This window comes from Peromyscus californicus, unplaced genomic scaffold (genome assembly GCF_007827085.1).
Source record: "Peromyscus californicus insignis strain IS unplaced genomic scaffold, ASM782708v3 Scaffold_24__1_contigs__length_46423439, whole genome shotgun sequence".
In the NCBI taxonomy this organism is placed as follows: domain Eukaryota; kingdom Metazoa; phylum Chordata; class Mammalia; order Rodentia; family Cricetidae; genus Peromyscus; species Peromyscus californicus.
In genome coordinates this window covers 5408911-5434453 of record NW_026294535.1, presented here as the reverse complement: position 1 = coordinate 5434453, position 25543 = coordinate 5408911, and the positions used below count along the sequence as shown (strand labels likewise).

The 25543-nt window shown below is 50.1% G+C and overlaps 1 protein-coding gene across 1 annotated transcript in view; it reads left to right on the top strand.

The window, feature by feature from the left end:
• The window catches only part of Stab2 (stabilin 2), a 177669-nt gene that overhangs the window by 148204 nt on the left and 3922 nt on the right, over positions 1–25543 (top strand). Inside the window, exons 56-68 of the mRNA XM_052753018.1 lie at positions 1514–1663; positions 3120–3224; positions 4312–4419; positions 7371–7564; positions 8853–8994; positions 11127–11260; positions 13952–14117; positions 14254–14360; positions 15695–15814; positions 16541–16681; positions 19119–19226; positions 21539–21667; positions 23995–24111. Of these exons, the coding sequence (XP_052608978.1) occupies positions 1514–1663; positions 3120–3224; positions 4312–4419; positions 7371–7564; positions 8853–8994; positions 11127–11260; positions 13952–14117; positions 14254–14360; positions 15695–15814; positions 16541–16681; positions 19119–19226; positions 21539–21667; positions 23995–24111 (1721 nt within the window). The remainder of the gene's footprint in view (positions 1–1513; positions 1664–3119; positions 3225–4311; positions 4420–7370; positions 7565–8852; positions 8995–11126; positions 11261–13951; positions 14118–14253; positions 14361–15694; positions 15815–16540; positions 16682–19118; positions 19227–21538; positions 21668–23994; positions 24112–25543) is intronic.

Here is a 25543-nt window from a genome sequence, read left to right as displayed (position 1 = left end):
CCGTCCCTCGTACTGTCTTCAGAGTTAGTTTTACTGAGATCCTACTGTGCATCTGCCTTCATGTTTAAAACCAGACTATAGCTGGGCCTGAGGGCACAGGCCTGTAATCCCAGCTAGTTAGGAGGCTGAAGCAGGGTGACCACAAGTCCAGGGCCGGGCTGACTTACAAAGTAAGTACGTGCAAGGACAGCCTGGGCAACTTACACCCTGTCTCAAAATAAAAAGAAGGCTTGGGAAACCGTTCCTTAGTAGAGCACATGGCCAGCATGTATAAGACTTCATTTCCAGGACTGCAGAAATAATAATAAATAATAGTAATAGTAATAAAATTAGAATAGGACATTTTCCCTGGTGATTTAAAATGCATGCCGTATTATTTATTGCTGATTTCTATGCAATGTCCATAATGTTGGGAAGTATGTCCGTATAAATACTTGGACATGATTCTTGAACAGTGATGACTGATAGGGTTTTGTGGGCCAAGTCTGCAGTTACAGGGTGTCTCTTTGTCAAAGGGAGTTTGATCTCAATTTGGAAACCTTGATATAACTTCTAGTGACTTCAGCAGCGATGCTTAACAAAGGCCTACAAGGCACGTCCCATCGGCTGGACTTTGCTCTAGGTAGGCACACTGTTGAAGGCTCACAAGAACCACATAACAACCCCGCCGCCAGCCCCTGTAATAGCTGGGAAATAGACACTTGGGAAAAGGAAGAAGTAAGCCCAAGGTCCCAGACTCCAGCCGCCATGATGTTCTTCCTGCCGCGTGTAGCCCACTCATGGTCTGTACGGTAGGCCACCCTACAAACTCTATGGGCACATGCTGGCCTGAGTCCAGTCACCAGCTCCCAGCCTCCGTCACTGAAACATGGAGCACCACTACTAAAAGACCATTAGAAACGGTTAGATTTGTTTATCTTTGCGGATTTGTAAGACACTCGCAGAGGTCAGAGCTGCGGCTCAGTGGGTAGAACTCTTACCTGGAGTGTACAAGGCCCTGGGTTTGATTCCCAGCGCAGCATTGGAGGTGTGGGGGCACACGCATCACCCCAGCACTCAGGAGGTGGAGGCAGGGGAACAAAAGTTCAGGTTCAAGGCCAGCTTGGGATGCATAAGACTTTGCCAAACAAATAAAAACCAGTATTCTCAGATTATGCCATCCGATCCTCTCAGTAATAATGTGGTACAGGTCAGGCTGGCAAGATGTCACTGTCATCGCCGTCACCACCATTGGGCGCTACAAATGGCTCAGAGCAGGTTCATGACTTGGCCCAGGCCTACTCAAAGCCAGGTCTCCTGACCAGCACTACAGCGTGCATTCCAGCCCATGGCCCTGCCAAGGCAGCATCAGATCAGACACGTGAGACTCAGTCCCAGGCGCCGGTGGCTGGCCGGGTAGGTGCCCTGACACCCAGGGCCGTGAGAAGATGCCAGAACTGACGGTGTTTACAGCCGTGCTGCCCTGCCCTGGTCTGGGAGTCTGTGTGGTCACTGCTGTTTCATTTTCTTCCAGCCTGCCCTGGAGGACCAGATACGCCATGTAATAACCGGGGTGTCTGCCGTGATATGTACTCGACCACAGGACAGTGCCAATGCAACACCGGATTCAATGGGACCGCCTGCGAGCTGTGCTGGCCAGGGAGATTTGGGCCTGACTGTCAGCGTATGTGGCTGCTTGCTTGTGTTAGCCTGTTTGTAGCTTATGCTCCCTGTCCTCATCCACGCCACCCACTTGACCCGGGAGGAGTCGCTCTCCATTTCTCTCATCTACCTGCTTGTATGCTTTCCCTCCTTGTACGTAGTCCTAGTATCCATCCCTTGAAAGAGCCTCGCGTCTGCAATCGAAACTGGCAGTCCCTAAAGCCACCAGTCCCTAAAGAACTTATGGCTGAGCCTCCCCCACTCACTGAGTCATTCTACACACATGGCGACTACAGGCGTTTCTCACGTGCCTATCATGCAGCATGCATGTACAGTTCTGCATTTAATCCTTAGCACAACCTTTGAGGTGGGAACTGATGTTGATGAAGAAACTAAGGTGGGAAGAGATGAGCGATGCACTTGGAATCGTCCTAAGATTCAGGGGAACAGAGGTTCGAGGGGTGTGCAGAGAAACAAAAAGAGTCATAAAAGCTGTGTAGGTGTCTAAGCAGGTAACAGACCTGAACAAAAGGACTCTCACACAGAGAACCGGAGCTCCTAGGACTGCTGGCAGACAGATCTGCCGGAGATGCTGTGTCTTCACTTAGGCACAGGGCCACTGAGCACTCAGAATCTGTGAGGAGGAACTGAAGTTTTCACTCTAGTTCGTTAACATTTAAGTGGCCTGTGTCACCAGGGGCCACTGTACTCACACAAATCAGTGACTTTCCTGGAGGAAAGCAAATGCAGAGGTCAAGTGGGCCTGACCTGCAAGGAAGAGCAGGAGTAGGTGAGGCAGGGGAAGGACAGAAGGCCATGAAGCCTGCAGGTCACCAGGAGCCAGAGCACACAGAATTTCTCTGGAAATTCTGGACCAGAGAAAATGACTCAGCATCTATTCTAAGTGTGCCGGGCAAGGCGGCCGGCGGTAGAACTGTTGTGAACAGATTGAAAGGACTGCTGTCACTGCCCTGTGGAGCACACACTGTAGGGGGCAAGTGCTGAGACAGGCCACCCTCCGGGGAGGCTGCAGCAGCCTTGGAGGCTGGGACTGATGGTGTTTGACGTGGGCCATACTGAAGTGGTAAGCAGAATTGGTGCGTGGTTTTCAATTTTCTTTTTAAATAGATTTCTCAAGAAAGAAGCCACCAATGAAGTTGTCACTCCCATTTGTTCTGTGACGTGCCCCATGGCACGCTACTTGTGTGACCACAGCGTTTGTGACATTTATTGTCACACATTCAGAAGCTATTTGGGCCTACAAAAACAGGGAGGGGCCTTATCGTGATTTTCCTATACTCCCATTGTGTAGTAGAGTCTGGCCTGTGGATAAGTTCTTTTTGGAATTTGGGGGGCCAATAGTGACTACGGTAGAAGACTCACCCTGACTATGCCCAGTAGCAGGCGGCCAGTAAGAGAGGCTGACCAGACATCAGCTACGGGTCACTAACCACTGGGCACTCTGATTTCTCTTCCAGCCTGTGGCTGCTCAGAGCATGGACGGTGTGACGAGGGAATCACAGGCTCTGGGCAGTGCTTCTGTGAAGCAGGGTGGACAGGCCGCTTCTGCGACACTCTCACAGGTCTGTTGGGGGAGTGGCCAGCCACTGGCCGTCCTTGGCTGCAGGGGACCCTAGTGAGGGAGTGCAAGTGAGGTTGGAATCTGAGTGGTAGCTGAGAAAGTGCCAGCGTGGGTGTTCCCACTTCACCTGTAAGCAGTGGTTTGTACTGTGGCCTGGACCTCGGGAGGTTGGTGGGTCAGAAGAAAACCTGGTGAAAGGATTTTACTCAAACCTAAAAGCCATACAGTGAGAATGCCTCGCTATGGTGGCACTCAGGCCCAGATGCGTGGTGCCAGAAATCAAGTGGTGTCAGGACAGCTTGGTCTTTGGAGTCCTGAGAGCAGGACATGGTCCCTGGTCCACTACTTCCTGCGTGAATGGCCTTGGCCAGCCCACCCTCACCTTGCTCATACGTACTGCACACTGTGCAGGGGACGGGTTGCTGGGGTTACTCTTACGTTCCTGGTGTTTATCTGCCATATCAAACGCTGTCACTTCCATTATTATTGTGGTTACCATCACCATCATAATCTTGATCCATGCTTTTTGTTTTCAGAAACCCAAGTCTCTATGGTCTAAAAGGCCTAAGATGTGAAGGCCAAATTGTTCTGCCTAAATTAATGACATTTCCTCGTCCCCAGAGTTAGAAGGGCATCACTAGACTCTTACATGGGTTCCAACAGAATGGCTGACCTTGCTTCCATCCCTGCCTACCCACCTAAACCCCCCTCAGCTTCAGGCTGCCGTGCACACCACAGTCCCATCCAATCACCAACGTTCCAGACTTCTCCCCAGCTCAGCAGTGCCCCTGGAAGACAGTGAAATTTCTCTTCCAATTTACCCACCTCCACCTGGTAGCCCATGTTCTTAGGGCAGAAGAGTCTGTTGGCCAGGTTCCTCCCTGCTTGCACATTTGGAGGCAACCTCTGCATTATAATCTGAACTGCTTAGCAGATGTATCTCAGAATCTCCAAGGTGGGAGGGTCTTCCACTAATCACCCCCCTCTCCCTGCCATTTATGACATCTGAAGAGTCGTGGGAAACTGCGTGGGTGAGGCTGACTGCAGCAGGGGGCACAGGGTGAAGGGCCGCCTCTCTCTCTCTGCAGTTGTGTTTCCGGTGTGCATCCCTCCTTGTTCTGTGCATGCCACGTGTACAGAGAACAACACGTGTGTGTGTAACTTGAATTACGAGGGTGATGGGATCAAGTGCAGTGGTGAGTCCTCTTCGCATCCTCGGGGAGCAGCGGCGGGCACTGGAGGGGGGCGGCGGTGGGCACCGGAGGGGGGCGGGGTGGGCACCGGAGGGGGCAGGGTGGGGTCACTGGCTGGGCTCCACTCTTCTGCTTTCTGCTTGTGCCTCCGCAACAGTGCCTGTCCTCTTTAGGACTCAGTCTCATCAGTAGTTTGCTCACAGTTGCCCTGCCTACCCAAGCCTCCCAAGCCATGGTTTTAAATTTTTAAATTGCTTTGCAAAGCAAGGTGTCCTGTTTTTTATAGTGTTTTTCTAATTCAACAAGTAGTCAGTCTTGCTTCAAAAATTCCGAAGCATTAAGATGAAAAAGTTAAGACTAAAGACATCACATATCCTCTGGCACCCCCTGCCCCAGCAGTGAGCATGAACCCAGAGCCTTTCAAATGCAAGGCACGCACTCTGCCACTGAGTCCCACCCAGCATCCACACGGCCAGTCCACAGGGGCTTAGATGTGTGCTTGGCACACAGAGTCTCAGGTGAAGTAAGCAAATGTTCATTCTGTCTTGTCTGACAGTTCGGAGGGAGCGTCAGAGCTAGCACACTAGACTGTAGGTGGAGAAGGGAGAAGGAGGAGGCAGAGCTCCATCCCAAAAGCTGCTAAAAATCAGTTCTTCTCCCATCCAGTTGGCTGGTGCTCATCATCTGTCATACCTAGCTGCAGGAGAGCTGGGAAGTGCCACCATCTTGTTAGACAAGCCATAACACACTCCACCCACAACTCTGTTTACCACAGGAGAAAGAAGGGGGGTGGTGAGCAGTCTCAGGCACTTGTCTTTTCTGAAGTTTTCTATGAGTAAAGACTCCCACAGAGAAATATGCTTCATAAACAACAGATCTTGCCACGCCTGCCCTTTTGTAGCCTCCTACAAGGCATTCCAGAAGGGTCCACACTCAACAATGGTAGCAAAGGCCCAGCTCCCTCACTTTACCCTGCGGTCCGAGGGGAGGCTCTTGCACCTCAGGTTCATGTCTCAGAGTCTCAAGTGACTCCAGTGACTCTGAGCGTAAGTGCAAGCAAAAGAAATACAACAGCTTCCCAGCTCCCAGCTCCAGATAGACGAATACTGGGCTGAAATCTGGCAGTTGTGCAAACAAAGGCCCTAAAAGCAAACCCAACACAGTGAGGCCATGCAGCTGAAGTTTTCCTGTGTCCAGGCCTGCCGGCAGTCGGGACAAATCTCTCCCACTAGTGTCCCCCAAGTAAACACACAGAGGCTTATATTAATTAAAACTGTATGGCCTAATGGCTCAGGCTTCTTACTAGCTAGATCTTGCATCTTAAATTAACCCATTTTTATAACTCTATACCTTGCCACATGGCTTTACATCTTGCTTCTCCTGGCAGCGGCTGGCAGCGTCTCCTGACTCAGCCTTCCTGTTGCCAGAATCTCTTTGTCCCACCTATACTTCCTGCCTGGCTACGGGCCAATCAGCACTTCATTTATTAACCAATCAGAACAACACATTCGCAGCATACAGAGCGATATCCACAGCAAGGCCACACCAACCTAGGTTCAGGTCCCAGCTCTGCACACTCTACCTGCTTTACCTGGTCAGGCAAGCAAGCTCTCTGAAGGGTTGGAGAGTCTGTCTCACAAGGTGTCCGTTACTGTACTAACCTTGTACCTACACACACACACACACACACACACACACACACACACACACACACACACACACACACACAGTTCTAGTTTGCCTTTCTATTGCTGCTATAAAACTCTGACCAAAGACACCTTAGGTAGGAAAGAGATTCTTTGGCTTACATTTTGAGGCCACAATCTATCACTGAAGGAAATCTGTAGTTGGTCGTTTTTACTCCTTACTCTTTGTTCTTCTGGGTGACCTGCCACCCAGCTCCCAAATAAATCACATAGAGGCTTATTCTTTCCTATGATGCCTGGCCTTAGCTTGGCTTATTTCTTGCCAGCTTTTCTTAAATTATCCTGTCTATCTTTTGCCTCTGGGCTTTTACCTTTCTCTATTTCTGTATATCTTTTCTTTCCTTCTTATTTCTTGTCTGGCTGTGTGGCTGTGTGGCTTGCCCCTTATTTTCTCACTCCTTGAACTTTCTTCCCAGATTTCTTCTCCTATTTATCCTCTCTGCCTGCCAGCCCCACCTATCCTTTCTCCTGCCTCACTATTGACCATTCAGCTCTTTATTAGACCATCGGGTATTTTAGACAGGCACAGTAACACAGCTTCACAGAGTTAAACAAATGCAACATAAAAGAATGCAACACATCTTTGCATCATTAAAACAAATGTTCCACAGCATGAACAAATGTAACACATCTAAAATAATATTCCACAACAGAAATTAGCAGTGGAACTCCAGTGGCACTGAAGCAGAACCATGGAGGAGTGTTTGTTATCTCACTCACTGGCTTTGCTCAACCAGCTTTCTCATCCAGCCCAGACCCACCCACCTACCTAGGGATGGAGCCACCCATAGTGGGCTAGGGTGGGTCTACTATATTCATCAGCAATCAAGACAGTCTCTCACAGACATGGTCATGGGTCAGTCAGATCTGGATCTGAACAATCACTCAACTGAGACTCCCTCACATGAGTCTAGGCTGTGTCAAGTTAACCAGAAACACACACACGAGGGTGGGGGAGAGAGAGAGAGAGAGAGGGAGGGAGGGAGGGAGGGAGGGAGGGAGAGAACACTAACATCAAAACCCCCAATTTATTCTGAAAATTATTTTCAAAGCTGTCCTGTGAGTGTGTGACAAGTCTGTCAGGGTGTCACAAGAACATGAATCATATACAAGCTAGCAGAGAGCTCACAGACCAGGGAGACCAGAGACATGGACATATGAGGACTTGTTCACCTCCTTGCCGTTCACGGTCAAGGCTGACTGACCCCAGACAGTGGTACATGAAGCCCTCTACTCTTTCTCCTGCAGTTGTGGATTTCTGCAAACAGAACAATGGGGGCTGTGCAAAGGCCGCCAAGTGCTCCCAGAAGGGCACGCAAGTCTCCTGCAGCTGCCAGAAGGGCTACCAGGGGGACGGCCAGAGCTGCACAGAGATAGACCCCTGTGCGGATGGTGTCAACGGTGGGTGTCATGAGCATGCCACCTGCAGGATGACTGGCCCAGTAAGTCCCACTTCCCCGGAGACATTTGGGATTGCAGCTCTTTGGGCCCAGTTCAGCCTGGTGTCCTCGTCCCTGGCCTCTGCTACACTATCTTCCCACCTTCATCTGCTTCTAGTAAAAGTCAGTGTTGATGCGATTTCGTATCCTCAGCGGAAAAGGACATTAGAGTCGAATTCAGTGAAATCCACGTAAGTTCTGTTGTTCAGTTAATAGGACTACACCAGGGTCAGTCTGTAGCCTCCCTACAGCTAGAGGAGATGCTCACATTAAGGGAAGCTGATAGGCTATAGAGTGGTGGTTCTCAGCCTATGGATCATGATTCCTTTGGGGAGTCACATATCAGATCTCCTTCATATCAAATATTTACAATTCATAACAGCATCAAAATTACAGTTATAAGTAGCAACAAAATAATTTTATGATTTGGGGTGACCACAACATGAGGGACTCTGTTATAACAAAGGGTCTCAGCGTTAGGAAGGTTGAGAACTGCTGCCATAGAGGTCTTTCTATGCCGCCTCTGCAACTTTCCCATAAGTCTGCCCTGACTCCAGATCTAAAGTTCATTAAAACAGAAAACTGATAAGAAATGCCGTAAAGGTGACACTTGCTTGAGTCTTTCAGGAACTGAGTCAGGGCCCCATTTCTCTGTTGGGAAGAGCAGCTGGTGGGACCCGATGCCCATGACCAGTTACAAACAGAGATTCAGAGTCAGGCCGCCTCTGAGACTCAGCTCTGAGCATCTACGTTGTGTGGCTAGAGAGTGGCCCCTCAGTGTCTCCGATTCCTCACGGGGAGTGGGCCTGATAACAGAGACATCGCAGGGTTTGTAAGACTGGATGAGGTCACTCTCTGGTTGGACCAGTGGCCACACGCAACAACAGTGAACTGTGGCAGGTGCCAGGGATATGGGGGGAAAAGACAGACTGTCTCCCTGCATTCCAGGAGCGTGTGCACAAGTCGAGAAAAGGGGTGGCACTTAATACCAGTCACAACCCTGGCACAGAGTGGGAAAGGCCACGGGCAGAGATGGGGCCCGTGTGCTGGAAGAGCGGTCAAGAGCTGCTTCCCGCACGGTGCTTTGGAGGGAGGGGCTCTCTGAGAAAGCAGCATGATGCTGAGAAGGATGGCAGCCTTTGGTCATGAGCCTGCACGGAACAAAACAACAGTCATTCTACTTGCGCAGGGCAGCACATCGGTCTTTCTGAACTGCTTCTGTGCTGGATGGGTGCCTCTGGCACGTGGAACCCTGGGGGCTTTTTCACCTTTCTCCGCCCTCTCTCCTCAGGGCAAGCACAAGTGTGAATGTAAGAGTCACTATGTGGGGGACGGACTGGACTGTGAGCCCAAACAGCTACCCCTGGACCGCTGCTTACAGGACAATGGACAGTGCCACCCAGATGCCAACTGTATGGACCTTCACTTCCAGGGTCAGTGTGGCTGGGGCCCTGGCCCAGCGCACCTTTCTCTTCAGGCTTGGGTGAGGGGGGTGTGCAGGGGGAAAAAAGAAAAATAAAACAGAAACTAAAGAATCCATACATTATCCCAAACCACTGAGGCAGGAGAGTCAACTCACCATGGACCTCGAAGGCTAGACCTGGGAGGGGCTCAAAGGACCTTCCCAGAGTTTTCCTCCTTTCCCATGTTGCTTAGCGCCTCACAGCCATTGGCTGGAATCGAATCTGGAAGATCAGCTTAGAGTGGTCAGTAACAAAGGAGAGCAGCCATGTCTTCACAGCTCTTGGCTTCTCACACAGTGGCTGGCGTATACCACATGCATGCATGTCTGAGGATGGTCCGAACGGTGTATAATACACAGGTTATTAAACCCGCAGTAGAAAGTAGAAAAGCCACAGTGCAGAGGCCCAGAGGGTGGGGCATGTTGAAACCCTACAGGAAAATCACAAAGAGCCCAGTTCAGAGCCAGGCAGAGAAGAACTTCAGTGATTTCAGAAGTGACCCAAGTTACTGTGCACTGTGTCCTTCGGTATTGACTGGAGATCCCTGCATGTTTGGCTCTCATTTACAGCAAGGTCAACTTAGAGAGTTTTTGTTGTTATGGTTTTTTTTTCATATCTCAATAGCAACTATTGATTTACTACTTGTCCTACACCAAACCCTGGGGCATGCCTCAAATCCCTCCCAGAACAAGACGAAGGAAGTGTAAGCAGAGAAAATGCAGTGACATGGAAGATGTAGACATTGCTGCAGGAAGAGAGCCAGTGTAGTGGGGACTTAAGAGGGTGAGGGGAACCGTAGTAAAACAGAAGACACACCTCTGCCCTGTGTTCCTGCAGCTACAATAAAAGAGCCAGACTGGGGAGGAAAGTTGAAAGTAGGGGCTCAGAAGTCCTGGTGTCTGCATGCCCACATCCACAGCAGCAGTGCGCAGAACAGCTCGAAGGCAGAAGCAGCAAGGGCTTCTGTGGGTAGATAAAGAAATGCAGCACACCCATGCAACGGGGCAGCGTTCAGCCGGAAAGCATCAGAAATCCCGATAGATGCTGCAGCGTGGACTGTCTAGCCTTGGCATATGGCATTAATGACCTAAGCTGGACACAAAAAGGCAGCCATTCTATGAGTCAGCCATCTGAGAAAGCTAAAACAGGTAGACTCAAGGGGAGAAAGAACAGAAGAGGGACTCCCACAGGACAGGAGGGGGAGTGGGAAGTGACTGTTGAGTGGGAGAGACCTGGTTGGAATTACGGAAATGTAAAAGTTGTAAGAAATTATCAAAACAGCCAATTTTATGTTATAAAATTGTATCACAATGAATCTTCTTTTAAAAACAGAGCAGTGGGTACGATAATACACGCCTTTCATCCCAGCACACAGGAGGCAGAGGTAGATAGATTTCTGTGAGTTCGAGGTCAGCCAGTTCTGTGTAGAAACTTCCAGGCCAGGCAGGACTACATAATGAGACTCTGTCTCAAAAAAACAAACAAACAAACAAAAAAAACCAAAAAGCAACAACAACAAAAACAAAAATAAACACTTTTTTTTTTTCCAATAGAGCAGTCTATCTAGGTGAGATGAGAGATATTTTCCAGGGATGTCCAGTAGTGGCCTGGGCCTACAGTGGAAACCCAACAAATGCCTGCATTGGTCAAACCCAGAGAACATGGGGGAGGCAGTGTGCTTAGAGAAAAAATGGACAATGAAAGGATTATTCTAGGTTAGGGAGATGGCTGAGGGAGTCACCACTGGTCCATGTGTGTGCAGTCCCTATAGAGGCCAGAAGAGGGCGTTCGATCCCTGGGCCTGGAGTCACAAACAGTTGTGAGCTGTTGTGTGGGCACTGCTCTGAAAGAGTGGCCAGTGCTCTCAACTGCTAAGCCGTCTCCCCAGCCCTCTTTACATAATTAGAAAGGATAAATGTTTCAACTGACATGTTCCAACATAACTTGAAGGGGAGTGGCCTCCCGGCGTACCCTGGGCTTCAGTTGGGAGAAGCAGCTTCCCAGAGCATCCTGGGCTACAGAGGGCCTCTACCTTGAAGTCCTTCTAAATCTTTCGCTTCAATCCCAAGTGGGCTGACCACGTAATTTCCGTCCTCTTCTAGACACGACTGTTGGGGTTTTCCATCTGCGCTCCCCCCTGGGCCAGTACAAACTCACCTTTGACAAAGCCAAAGAGGCCTGTGCCAACGAGGCTGCATCCATGGCCACCTACAAGCAGCTCTCCTACGCCCAGAAGGTGGGTTCCCAGTTAAGCAGATACTTTAGGCAGAGCCTGAGGGAGGGTGTGCAGGCAGCCTCCTGGGAAGCTGGAGAAAGCTCAGGTGGCTGGCTTCAAGCCCGCGCAGGAGACTCCTGCAGCAATGGTGCATGTCCAAGGCAGGCATCCACCGTGTGTCCAGTGCTGTGCAGGGTGTCGTGTTGGCATCCTGACCACGACCCTGGAGGTAGGTGTCCTTCCGTGTTACACGTAGGGAAACAGGCTCAGAAGGGTTAACTATAGTATCCAATGTCACCCAGAGGTGGTACATCCAGAAGGCAGAGGGAAGTGCTAACATCGCAGCTGGATGCCAGTAAGGCTAGGAACCACAGCCTAGGCAGGGTCTCCTTGAACCCAGAAACAGCCAGGGTCCTAGGGAACTGGTAAAAGAAGTGTGGGAACCGTAGGCTCCACCCCAGCAAGGAGGAATGGCGCTCTCTGGTCAGGCTGCTCTCAGCCTCTAGCACCAAGATGCTGCCTGCTGGTGATTCTCACAAGCAACAGGGGGAGGAAGAGCCCAGGGATCTGATTTTAGGAACTTCCTCCAACCTCCAACACAACCAGAGCATGCTACCTTTGTCCAGACCTTCCCAAGGATCAAAGCCCTTGATGCCAGGATCGGACTTCTGGCGGGTCTGAATCTTTTTGTTGTGACCAAACCACTGAAGCCTGTAGTCCTGGTGTGTCTGTACAGGAGTAACGGTAGTGCGTGTGTGTGTGTGTGTGTGTGTGTGTGTGTGTGTGTGTGTGTGTATGTGTGTGTGTGTGTACAGGACTATGGTAGTGTATGTCTGTACAGGACTATAGTAGTGTGTGTCTGTACAAGACTATGATAGTGTGTGTATCTGTATAGGACTATGGTAGTATGTATCTGTACAGGACTAAGGTAATGTGTGTATCTATACAGGACTATGGTAGTATGTGTGTGTACAGGACTGTGGTAGTATGTGTGTGTACAGGACTGTGGTAGTATGTGTGTGTACAGGACTATGGTAGTATGTGTGTGTACAGGACTGTGGTAGTATGTGTGTATACAGGACTATGGTAGTATGTATCTGTACAGGACTAAGGTAATGTGTGTATCTGTACAGGACTATGGTAGTATGTGTGTGTACAGGACTGTGGTCATGTAGAGTGCAGAAGGAACTCAACTTGGATTATTGAGAGACTTGGGATAAACTGAGTATGTCTGAATCTTCTAGGTACTGGCTGTATGACTTTGAGCAATTTATTTTGTTTTGCCTCAATCTTTTTTAAAATAATTTTTTGAGAATTTCATACATAAGTACCATGTTTACATCATTTCCACCCCTTTCTCCACGACACCACCTCTTCCATGTCCCCACCCTCCTCAAATTTATGAACTCCTCTTTAATTTAATACACACATGCACACACACACATCCTGCTGAGCCCATTGAGTATTGCTCATATGTGTATTTGTTTAGGGCTGACCACACGGGACTGGGAAACTTATCAGCGATCTTATCCCTGGAGAAAACTGATTCTTCCTCTCTCAGAACACTTAGCTATCTCTCAGCAGATGTCCTGGTCCTCTGGCTCTTCAGTCTTTCTGCCCCCTCCTCCCTAAGTCTGAGGTATAGGAGTTGTGTTGTAGATATATTAGCTGGTATTGTCTGCATTTTCGTCCATTGTAGATCTCTGTACGGGTCCCATCTGCTGTAAAAGAAGTTTCTTTAATGAGGAGTGAGAGCTATACTTATCTATGAGTATAACGATAAGTATTTAGAATGTAGTTAGAAATTATACTGGCTTAGAAAAGGGCTGTAGTAGTATACATGACGTCCGTCAGCAGCCACAGGTAGCTGGCGAGGTTTACAGCACCAGTCAGTGAATCCCCTCCTACTAAGCAGGCCTTAAGTCCAACTGGACAGCTGCTGGTCACCTCCAAGATGAAAGTGTCCTCATCGCTCCTTTGGGAGTGTTGTGCCGTGCTGTTTCAGTTTGAAAGCTTTATAGCTGGGTAGGACTACTAATTGCTTCTCTCCCTTGGCACCTGGCGTAGCACCTTCCGATACTGTAGGTTCCAGCTTGGTGCTTCCAAGTCCTGTGTCCAAAGTGTATGGTGTCTTCAGCAGTAGGGTCTCACCTGCAGGTTCTGGGAGACCACCAAGAGCAATGGCAAAAGCCTATATTGTTTGGGAATATCTAAGTCTTCTGGACTCCATTGCTCATCAGCTGGAGAAGGGTTTCTCCATGCCTGGCATTGGGGGTTTTGTTAGGTGATCTACGGTTCTTGGGGCAAAAACCATCACCCAGTGCCTCAGGCATCATAACCATCTGATAAGGATTTTATTACAGCCACACAGGGTGATGATGGTAATGATGAATTAGAATTAGAATTCCGTCATCGGTTAGAGTTTTGTTCATTCGTAAGCAGAAGAATTTGCCCTGGGGTAAATGGCTGGTGGTGAATTCCTTCTCAAGAGAAAAGTGAGCGTGAAAGGCCTGGACACCTAGAGAAAGAAAGAGCATCATGGTCATTCATCCAGTGGCCTGATGGACAAAGTTTAGTGACCTACTATATTCCAGACACGGGAGTACAACAGGCTCCTTAGATTAGAAGTCTGGGTAGGGATCAGAATTACCGAAATGATTCCACAGCCAACAAGACAGTATAACTAACCCAGTCATTGCCCTGTCTCTGCAGGCCAACTATCACCTCTGCTCAGCTGGCTGGCTGGAGGGTGGCCGGGTTGCCTACCCCACGACCTATGCCTCTCGGAAGTGTGGTTCAAACGTTGTTGGGATAGTGGACTATGGAATCAGGCCCAACAAGAGTGAAATGTGGGATGTCTTCTGTTACCGGATGAAAGGTCATTGTCCCATCTACTACAGGCTCCAGGCCAGACCGCCCTGAGCATCTCTGCCTGGCCAGCCAATCCCCAAGAGGGAGCAGGGTGGCTCAGGCCTCACCTCACTGGGCGTGGCCCCTGTGCCTCTCCTTTCCAGATGTGAACTGCACCTGCAAGGCAGGCTATGTGGGAGATGGCTTCTTGTGCAGTGGGAACCTGCTTCAAGTCCTCATGTCCTTATCCTCGCTCAGGAACTTCCTGGCGGTATGTATCCTGTCTGTTTGGCTCTGCTCCAGCAGGAGGCTTGCCTGCAAGCAGCTAATGAAGAAGTGAGGTTTTGAAGGAAACCAGAGGCTCACAGCTGAGGTTGAAAGCATAGACCCTCATGAGAGGAGGCTCCGTGAGCATCGCAGCCTCGCGGGGGTGGTTGTGATCTTTAAAGGACTTGATATTTTGACACTGTAAGCACATGGAAACTTACACAGGTATTGCCTGTGTTTGCATCTAAAACAGTTTAAGAAACTGATCAAACAAACAAAAAAATAGCATGACTATTTCTTAAATCATGGGCACATTATATCAGAAGCAGACACATTTTTGTCTTTCCACAGCATTAAAATTCATTAATTAACAGTAAATTCACAAGCTGTGTACTTTCATTGGTTGTCATTTACCATGTAATCCTCTATGCCCTTGATAATATGGCCACTGGCAAGCGTGGGTTCTTTTATTCCACTATCGATTACTAGTACTAACTCTTGGACCACCCATTATACTTCATACAGTAATATACACACTTACATAGGTAACAGAAGGGCTACAGAAGGGTTAAAGAGGCGTCATGGAAGGCAGAGGACTGACTCAGTGCCCAGTCACTCCAAGTGGTTCGATATTCAGAGAACCCAGTGACAGAGGCTGGAGCATAGCCTGGGGGCTCAAGGCAGGTGAGGCTCAGGGGTGGGCACATCTGGCTGAACTGCAACTGAATGGGCCTCGGCAAGCAGCAGTGACTATGCTGAGCTGATGTTCTCTGCCCATCAATCATGAGATGTCCGCATCAGATGGCTGGGAGACAGATCAGTGAGGACCGGTGTTAGGTGTCCCACCTTTTATGGGTGAGAAGGTTGCGTCTTCATATGTCTAGGATGTAGAATAATTGGTTTTTTTTTTAAACATTTTTAAAGGTTTATTTATATTTAATGTGCACTGGGAATTGAACCTGGGTCCTCTGGAAGAGTGGCCAGTGCTCTTAACCACTGAGCCATCTCTCCAGCCCTAGAATAATTGTTTATCCGCCCATGCTCCGTGGCTCCTGCTAGGCAGACACAGTGTCTTTGTGCGTCCATGAGATGCAACCCCAGCTGCTGCTCTGTAAGATGCTATCTTGTGGCAGAACAGGGCATCTTGGGAGGATACAGTGAAAAAGGAAAAGTCATCCTCATACTCCCCCAAAGGCCAGTGAGAGGAAGCACAAGGGAAGCCAGCCTGTAGCCCAGCATGAGGGTATTCTCAGAGACACTCTGCGCCCCCCAGCTCCTCCAGCCAGCCCAACCCCCACACCATGGTGGCCCATCTGACCACTTCCTTCTTCTCCCCAGGAGGTGCTGGCTTATTCCAGAAGCTCAGCCCAAGGCCGGGCGTTTCTGAAACACTTGACTGACCTGTCCATCCGTGGTACCCTGTTCGTGCCACAGAACAGTAGGCTGCTGGGAAATAAGGTGAGTGGAGTTCCTGGTACCTGCACCTTTAGACAAGAATGTGTATCTGTCACCACCTCAACACTCCACACCACGTGACAGTGCATGCCTGTCGTTTACTTGGGAAGTAAAGGTCCAGGACCTTGTCAGAGCAAACAAACAACAGTCCCTACCCCAGATACAGAGGGGTACTGTTCCCCCTCAGCACACACAGATGACGATGACGAGCAGCTGCCACTTCCGGTCCCGGCTGGCCTGTTGATGACTCTGCCCCGCAGGGTTCTCACGACCAAAGAGACGAACCCAGTCATGGCCCGGAGCAGCAGTGCTGAGTTCAAACCTGCTGTTTAGTCACAAGGCGAGCCCAAAGTCAGGGAAGGAATAAGGGGCCAGAGGCAAGAATCCCCGGGGGGAGAAGAATCAGGGACCCTGGTGCAGTGAGTCCACACACCAACCTTCCTCATGATGTGGTCTAAAGAGGAGGAGTGGACTCGTTCAACCCCCCACCCCACAGAGGCTGAGCAGCAGGCTGTGAGCCCCGGGCACTACCCAGTCACACACCTCTGCCTGCCTGGTACTCGCTCCAAGTGCTCTGGACCCCTCAGGGAAACCAGCTTTAGAGACTGAAGATGACTTTGCATGTGCCAGTTACATGTGACCCTTAGGAAGGACCCCAAACCAAACGCCTAAGGAAAACCTGTTATTTCCAGCTGTTGCTCAGACTATTCATCTGCTTTTTTCCCCTAGAGCCTGTCTGGGCGGGACATCGAGCACCACCTCACTAATGTCAGCGTCTCTTTTTACGATGACCTTGTCAACGGTACCATTCTGAGGACCCGGCTGGGGAGCCAGCTGCTCATCACCTCCAGCCAGGACCAGCTCCGCCAGGTAGGCAAAGCTTTCTGGGCTTATTGAGAGAGCTAGAGAAAATACATGCAAAGCTCCTAGCCTGCAGTAGACACTCGGTAGATGCCAACTATTATAACATGAGAGTCATCTTTAAATCCACAGATGGGGTTGGTATGAAAGCAAACTGTGCCTATGATATTACATACCAACAAGCCACCCCAGAACCTTGGCAGTAGAGTGGCCTCAGGAGCTGGCTTAATGAGGACTGAGAAGTGAAACTCTTTTTCGTTTTGTTTTTGTTTTTGTTTGGTTTTTGGTTTTTCGAGACAGAGTTTCTCTGCATAGCCCTGGCTGACCTGGAACTCACTCTGTAGACCATGCGAGCCTCAGACTCAGAGATCTGCCTGCCTCTGCCTCCAGAGCGCTGGGATTAAAGGCCTGCACCACCACCGCCTGGCCAGAGAAATGAAACTGTTTTGAAGATACTTCGTTTCTGTCCATTTGTTAGTCTGTCTCAGGCATTAATGTGTGAGCTTCCAAGTCAGATGACCTTGGGATGACTTAGGCTGCCCAACTCTTTGAGCTCTTTCCTCACCGGATATGTAGGGATGAGGATGACAGTGTGGTGGTGGTGGTGGTAGTGGTTATGATGGTGGTGGTAGTGGTGATGATGGTGGTGGTGGTAGTTATGATGGTAGTTATGATGGTGGTGGTGGTGGTGGTAGTCATGGTAGTTATGGTGGTGGTAGTTATGATGGTGGTGGTGGTAGTTATGATGGTGGTGGTGGTAGTTATGATGGTGGTGATGGTGGTGGTGGTGGTGGTGGTGGTGGTGGTGGTAGTTATGATGGTGGTGGTGGTAGTTGTGGTGGTGGTGGTGGTAGTTATGATGTTGGTGATGGTGCTTATGATGGTGGTGATGGTGGTGGTGGTGGTGGTGGTGGTGGTAGTTATGATGGTGGTGGTGGTAGTTGTGGTGGTGGTGGTGGTAGTTATGATGTTGGTGATGGTGCTTATGATGGTGGTGGTGGTGGTAGTGGTGGTGATGGTGGTGGTGGTGGTGGTGGTGGTGGTGGTGGTGGTGGTAGTTATGATGGTGGTGATGGTGGTTATGATGGTGGTGGTGGTGGTTATGATGGTGGTGGTGGTAGTTATGATGGTGGTGGTGGTAGTTATGATGGTGGTGGTGGTAGTTATGATGGTGGTGGTGGTAGTTATGATGGTGGTGGTGGTGGTTATGATGGTGGTGGTGATGGTTATGATGGTGGTGGTGATGGTGGTGGTGGTGGTTATGATGGTGGTGGTGATGGTTATGATGGTGGTGGTGGTGGTGGTGGTGGTGGTGGTAGTTATGATGGTGGTGATGGTGGTTATGGTAGTGGTAGTGGTGGTGGTGGTGATGGTGGTGGTGGTGGTGGTTATGATGGTGGTGGTGATGGTGGTAGTTATGATGGTGGTGATGGTGGTGGTGGTGGTGGTGGTGGTGGTAGTTATGATGGTGGTGATGGTGGTTATGGTGGTGGTAGTGGTGGTGGTGGTGATGGTGGTGGTGGTGGTGGTTATGATGGTGGTGGTGGTGGTTATGATGATGGTGGTGGTAGTTATGATAATGGTGGTGGTGATGGTGGTGGTGGTGGTTATGATGATGGTGGTGGTAGTTATGATGATGGTGGTGGTGATGGTGGTGGTGGTGGTTATGATGATGGTGGTGGTGGTGGTGGTGGTAGTTATGATGGTGGTGGTGGTGGTTATCATGGTGGTGGTGGTGGTGGTGGTGGTGGTGGTGGTGGTGGTGGTTATGATGGTGGTGGTGGTAGTTATGATGGTGGTGGTGATGGTGGTGGTGGTGGTGGTGGTTGGTAGTTATGTTGGTGGTGGTGGTGGTGGTGGTGGTGGTGGTAGTGGTGGTGGTGGTCGTGGTCATGGTCATGGTGGCAACATTGATGACCACAGCGTCTGTGAACTGTCAGGGGTTCAGTGATTCAGAGTTTCTGATGTGTAGAGACTAGCGTCTGGCATGCTGGGCCCTAAGTGGCAGTGCCTGACACCCATGCACATCCGAGCCACCTGCATCTGTCAGAATGCGACTCTAACTCTGCAGGTGGGACGTGGTGCCTCAATTCCACCTACACCACAAGCCAGAGCTCATATCAGATTGACACAGAAAACCCTCCCCTAGAGGTGTGAGGTGTGGTGTGAGCCAGAGCCTGAGCCTTGGGGTTTACCACTTGCTGGAGTGATGGAGTGATCGTGGACAGGCCATTTCCTTCTGATAGCTCGTCTGTCACACAAAGGTCTCTGCAGCCCCCAGAGCAGCTTGTCTGGTGGCGTGAAGTCAACGGGTGTTTGACAGCACACAGGGAGGCCAGGCTGCAGCCTCAGCCCTGGGTCCTCCGAGAAGCCAAGTGGGAAACCGCCTCTGTGGGGGAAGGGGAAGAGGTCACAGGTCTCACGCACCCTCTCCTCCTTTCCCTAGGAGACCAGGTTTGTGGATGGAAGAGCCATTGTGCAGTGGGACATCATCGCCTCCAACGGGCTCATTCATGTCATTTCTGAGCCTTTGAAAGCGCCTCCCATGCCAGCGGTGAGTATTCCAGTTCCTGGCAAGGAGCCAGGAAGCTCCAGCGTCAAATGTGCATTTCCCAATGTGCGTGCCCACCAGCTTCCAATCCCACTCATCTGTTGATCGAAAGGGAACAATGAGTCAGTATAGATTACCTAGGGTCCTGAGATTTCTCTACGTTCGGTGTGGAATATCTGAGGCAAAAATTCTACGTACACTGTGCTCTTATGTCTGTTAACTTTATTCCTCTAAGATAAAATTCTGTCTATACAGCTATAGCTCTGTCATGCATTCAGGGCAGGAATAAATGTAGATACACCAAGTGTTGGTTATATGGCACGCTGGTCGTGGCTGGCCACCTTGGGAGGAGGAGAGTGCTGATCGGAAGAATCACAGCCATGGTTACCTTTTTAGAGCTTTATTGGGGGAGGGGGAGAGAGAGAACAGATGGAAGGAAGGAGCGGAAAGGAAAGAGGGACGCACAGAGGGCCCACCCGCTTTTTAGGCTGGGACGCCTTTGCAGGCTGATGACGTAATTAAGGACTGAATCCTTACACTAAGCTCTTTGTCCATCTACTTTATTCCTCTGGGATAAGATCCTATCTACACAGCTTCAGTTCTGTTCAAGCCTGCCTAGTTCCTTTCTGTTTAATTCTCTCTATTTATCTGCTGTCCCCTCTAAGTTCCATCTTAATTTTCTCATCTTAGCTCTGCCCCATCTAGGTTCTCATCCATCCAGTTCCTTCCCATCTTAGCTCCTCTCCCGTCTCCTTCTCTCCCATCTCCTTCTTCCTCATCTTGTTCTTCCCCATCTGGCTCTTCCTCATCTTCCATCTCGTTCCTCTAGTACTCTCTTCTAGCCCTTCAATCTAGTTCTTCCCATTTAGTCCGTTGTTTCTCTCCAGTTCTTACCCAGGTAGTTCTTCCAGTCTCCTTTTCCTCTCTCCTCCTCTCGGTTCTCCGACTCTCTCCGTTGTCACCAAGTCTCTCAGGAATCCAGTTATAAACCCAGGCAAAAGCAATCCGCTCCAGAGCAAGGTCACCAGGCTTGAATTCTTACAGGGTCATAAAGGCAGGTAAGAATTTTCCTCTGTCAGTGACCACCAGGCTTTCTTTTACAACCCCAAATGGGAGTGGTAAAGGAGGAGGTCAACTGAGTGCTAATGTCCGGTTAGTATATCAAAAGGGGGATCTATGTGCTCAGTCTACATTCCTAGATGTGGTTAGGTAAGAAGTTAGGGGTGGCCGGGCGGTGGCACACACCTTTAATCCCAGCACTCAGGAGGCAGAGGCAGGCGGATCTCTGTGAGTTCGAGGCCAGCCTGGACTACCAAGTGAGTTCCAGGAAAGGCGCAAAACTACACAGAGAAACCTTGTCTCGAAAAACCAAAAAAAAAGAAGAAGAAGTTAGGGGTCTATTAGTAAGGTTGTATAAGAAAGGAGGGTCTCACCGTAAATTACACAAGAAATAAAGCTATCGCCTGACCTAGGAGACAGGTGTTGTTTTGTTTGAGCTTGGACGCTTGATTAGGTATTTTAGATAAATGCACTGTTAGGAGTTCTTGGAAGCACTCATAGCATTATAAGAAAAATCACTGTAGGAACCAGCTAATATACATACAAAAGCTAAAATATCACCAAGACTTCTTAAGCCACGGCTTGACCTTTGGAGAAGTCCTTGACTTTTCCAAGTAGTAGCTTTTGTATAGTAGCTGGATTCCGTTACATTTTCCTGTGCTCGCAAGGGGGAGGGGAAACGACGTGGGGACGCACACAACCAGTGGAAGGGAAGTGAGAAATCCTAGGCTGATTTCTGAGTGTCTCTGAGGCCGTCTTCTCATCTACCCAGTGTGTGCAGAGGGGTTCACAGTACTTCCCTGACCTGGGGAGACTGCACGAGAAACACTGAATCCCTAAATCAGCTCCAGATAGGCTGGCTGTGGTTATTGTTAGTATCCTAACGTTTCGCAGGGGCACATGAGGTAAGCTGCTAGCTACTAGAAAATTCCACAGCTGGTGGTTGTGCATTTAAGCTCAAAACCAGACAGGTCTTAAAGCCCACTGTACCTCCAGAAAGCTGTGTGGTTTGGGCAGGTAATTAGCATCTTTTTGCCTTAGTTCCCCCATATAAAAATGGGGGGGATGACTATCTATATCTCTTTAGGTTGTTATAAGAAATAGGCCCTGGCAGTAATAAGGCCTAGAACCATGTTAACTTGACATTGTTTTTATGAATCACTCCAAGGTGCCTGGGCAAGCAAGAACATGGTGAACTCAGACCTGCTCTCTGGGGGAGTCACGGCTTAAGAACTGCCCCTTTCCTTTCTGTACAGACTCCTGCCCACGCAGGCCTGGGGACAGGCATAGTCTGTGCCGTCGTCCTGGTCCCGGGTGCAATTGCTCTGGCTGCCTATTCTTACTTCCGACTGAACCGCAGAACAGCTGGCTTCCAGCGCTTTGAGGTAAGAGAGAACGAAGCAGGCAGTGATGGGCTGCCTCTCATCTGTTTCCTGTGTACAGGCAGGCCACGCACACCTGTAATCCCAGTACTCAGCAAGGGCGTGCAGCGGGATCATGAGTTCCAGGCTAATACCCCACAGCTTCAGGGCCAGCTGAGCTATGCAGTAAGATCTGGTTTAAAAACAAACAGCAAACAAATGAAAAACAAAAGCAAACAAAGGCTGGAGAGATAGCTAAGCCACTAAAATGCTTGCTTTGCAGCCAGAGGACCCGGGTTCAACCCCCACATCCCATGTAATAAAAGCCAGGTTCAGTGGTGTGTGCTTATAAAGCCAGCACTGGGTAGAGAGACAGAGGGTCTCTGAGGTTCGTTGGCCAGCCAGTCTAGCTGAAGCGGCAAACTCCAGTTTCAGTGAGAGGACACGTCTTTACAAAGAGAGTGTGACTAATACCTGAGGTTGTCTGCCACCTTCCACGGGCATAGGCTTACATTGGTGCTTGTATACCTGCACATGCACAAACATAAAACAAGCACCACCAAAATGTCTAAGAGCATACGGTTATTAGCTTGCGGCTCTGGAGACTGGGAAGTCCAAGGCTAGGGCTGGCACAGCTTGGCTTCTGACAGGGGCCTCATGCCACCTCAACTCACCGAAAACGGAAATGTAAGGAGGCACGTGCAGAGCGGCAGGAAATCAGGGACAGCCTCACTGTCACCAAGCCAGTCATGGTGACTTACACAGCTTCACCTTCCACTGGTGGCAATCATACCTCCCAATGGGTTCTAGAGGGTCACACCACATCAGGCCCACATCAACGGCCAGCTCCAGAGGCCGGGCTACCTCAAATGTGTCCTCACCCAGGAGCTGGTATTTGGTTATCGTAACTAGAATAACTACCCCACCCCATGCCCCTGCTTCCTGGGAGGAGTCTAGACAAGTGGCCACCACGGTGGCCTTGGGCATCAAGACTGGCCCTGAGAGTTGGGGTGGGGTCTGACACCCACCTGCATGGCCTCACTCTCTAGCCGGTGACTCTCCTTCCATTCTGTTTGCAGAGTTGAGTCTACCTCATGAGCAAGCTCCTGAGCCGACCCTGGGGTGGCCCTAGGTGTCAGTCCATTTTCCATTACCATGACAAAATACCTGAGATAATCAAGTTACGTGGAAGAAAGGTTTAAGTCGTGGTTTTAGTCCATGGTGACTTTGCTTTGGGAGCTGTGGCGAGACAGCACATCATGGTGGGGACACATGGCGGAGCACTCACTTCACGGTGGCTGTGAGGCAAAGAGAAAGGAAGAAGAGGAGCCAGGGTTCCCAAGTCCATTTCATGGACACACCCCTTAGTTACCAAACTTCATCCCACTAGGCCCCACCCCCTAAAGGTCCCATTGACTCCCAAGAATGCCCAGCAACAGGGTCCAGTCTTTAACCTAGCTGGAGCCTTTGTGAGACACATGTCCAAACCACAGTCCCCAGAGAACTGGGCTGGGCAGAAGTGCAGCAGGCGGGCAACTTTCCGTCTGTTCGCTGTGCTCTTCCTGGTCTCTCTTCTTCACTCAGGAAGAGCTGTGTAGTGCCTTCAGGCAATAGCCCATGCTTTCCAGAAGGTAGCTGGCCAAACTATACGCTCAGAGGCAACCCTCAAAAGCATCTCTTACTATAGCCAAAACCCCACAAGCTAGACCACTTTCAATCAACTCACAGATCTGAAAGGTGGGTGATCGAAGGCCATGTGGCCACACCTGGTAAGGGCTTTCTTGCTACAGGCGGCTCGGCCAAGTTCTCAACACAGTGCAGAGAATCCTAGGGTGACAGAGTCAAGTCCTGGCTTGAGCACCTGCTCTCACAGAGTCTCAGTCCCACTGGGTTCTGCTTTGCCCTGCTGTTCCCTTTAACCGTAACCACCACCCCAAAGGTCCTGCCTGCAAACGCCACAGTAGAATCAAGTCTCCTGCCCTCCTAATGGCTCAAAATGGGGACTAAATTTCAATGCATGTTTGGGTGAGAACATTCAAACCATCATTTGAGGCACATACATGATCTTTCTAAACTCAGGGACAGCCACACAACTCCACGGTAACAGGGCTCATCAGTGCTTATGGTAGGAGAGTTGGCAGCATGGGTCACGGATCATTTCTGGGTGATGGGAATGCCCTATGGGCCAGTTTGGGAGACACACCTGGGCAGACATGTAAGTTGTCACTGGGGCCCAGTGCCTCCTATCACATGTCAATCATCTCAGCCATGCTGCTGAAAAGGCTTCTGAGGTGAAGAGTGCCTTGGGGACAGTCCTGCCTCTCAACCCTTGTAAATCTCTTTCTTAACAGTCGGAAGAGGATATCGATGTCTCGGCTTTTGGCAAGCAGCAGCCTGAGAATATCTCAAACCCTGTGTATGAGACATCAACGTCGGCACCCCCTGAGTCCTCCTGTGACCCCTTCACAGTGAGTGTGCACTTCACTCGAGGCTGGGGTGCAGAATGCTGCCTTCCAGCAGAGTTCAGTGGAGCTGCACCCCCAGGAAGAGCTTCCCTTCTAGAATGTATCTCAGAGAGCAAGCCTAGAGGCCAGTTTTCTGTTCAGAGTGCCAGCTTTTGTGTAGCTGGTAGAAGCCTCAAACTAGAGGCTGCCTAGTCCCTACCTTGTGGCCAGGTAGGACACCTCTTGCAGAAGCAGGCCTGTAGAAAGTGCTTCCCTCAGCGATGCTCACATCTGACTAATTCTGCCCCGGGCAGAGCCGCTCCTTGCTCAGGGAGCTGCTTTTGCTTAAGGAGGTCTTCAATGGGTGATCTTCTGATCCGGTCTTCCCAGAAGGAACCGTCTATTTATTGAGTTAAAGTGAGGCATGAGCTCAGATAGGAGCTATTCTGACTTTAACCCAGGGGGACCCTGCGGCCGGGCACCCCATTCACAGGAAATGTGGGAGGTAACCTGCCTGTCCTTTCTCATCAGTTCTGGACTGGGAAGCTAGGGAAGGCATTTTCCCCCTTGCGTAACCATGGAGAAACGTAGCCTTGTGTGCTGAGTATCCTTGTCTGAAGGCACACCACCTGAGCTGACAGTGTTCTTTGGGCCAAGGCAACACTTGAATCTTGGCTTCTATGGGTTAACCCCTGTGTAGTATTAACCAAAGCCAGATGGCTGCTGTCAGTTTAGTGTTTAGAACACATATTTCTCCCACAAATCACAGTATAGTTCAATTTTTAAAAAAATTACTCTGCAAGTCCCATTAAATCAAAAACGTACAGTATTCATTTATTTACTCATTGAGACAAGGTCTCGCTATGTAGCTTTGGCTGGCCTGGAACTCACTGTGTAGAACAGGCTGTCCAGAACTCAGAGGTCCACCTCCTTCTGCCTCCCCAGTGCTGGGATTGGAAGCCTGTGCCACCGCCATGGCCACACCTGGTTGTATAGTTAAATACCAGTAACGGGACTCATGGGCCCAGGGCACCTCAGGCTGGATTCTCTGACCTGTATATTGAGTGGGGTACCCGTCCCAGCTCTCTGCACCCCAAACACCTTGAGAAACCTTTGCTAACTAGCGTGTAGCGTGCTGCTTTTCAGAACCTCGGTGCTACTCGGAGCCGATGACAGCCGGAAGCTCAACGGGGCTCTGGCAGGGAGTGGGGCGTTCATGCGGTCACCTGCTTTAGTACTTTCCATATGAAAGTTTTATGACTAATCACCACTGGCTACATGTAGCAGCTAACCCTCACACCTTCCTAGGGAAGTAAATAATCCTATGGAGCCGTTAGAGATGGGGAGCCAACCTCATTGAGGACCTCACAGGCGGCTTCAACAGCAAAGCATGTGCAGCCCCAGCATAAGCACCCCTGACTAGCACCCACCCACCCCCACTTCCACCCTCCACCCC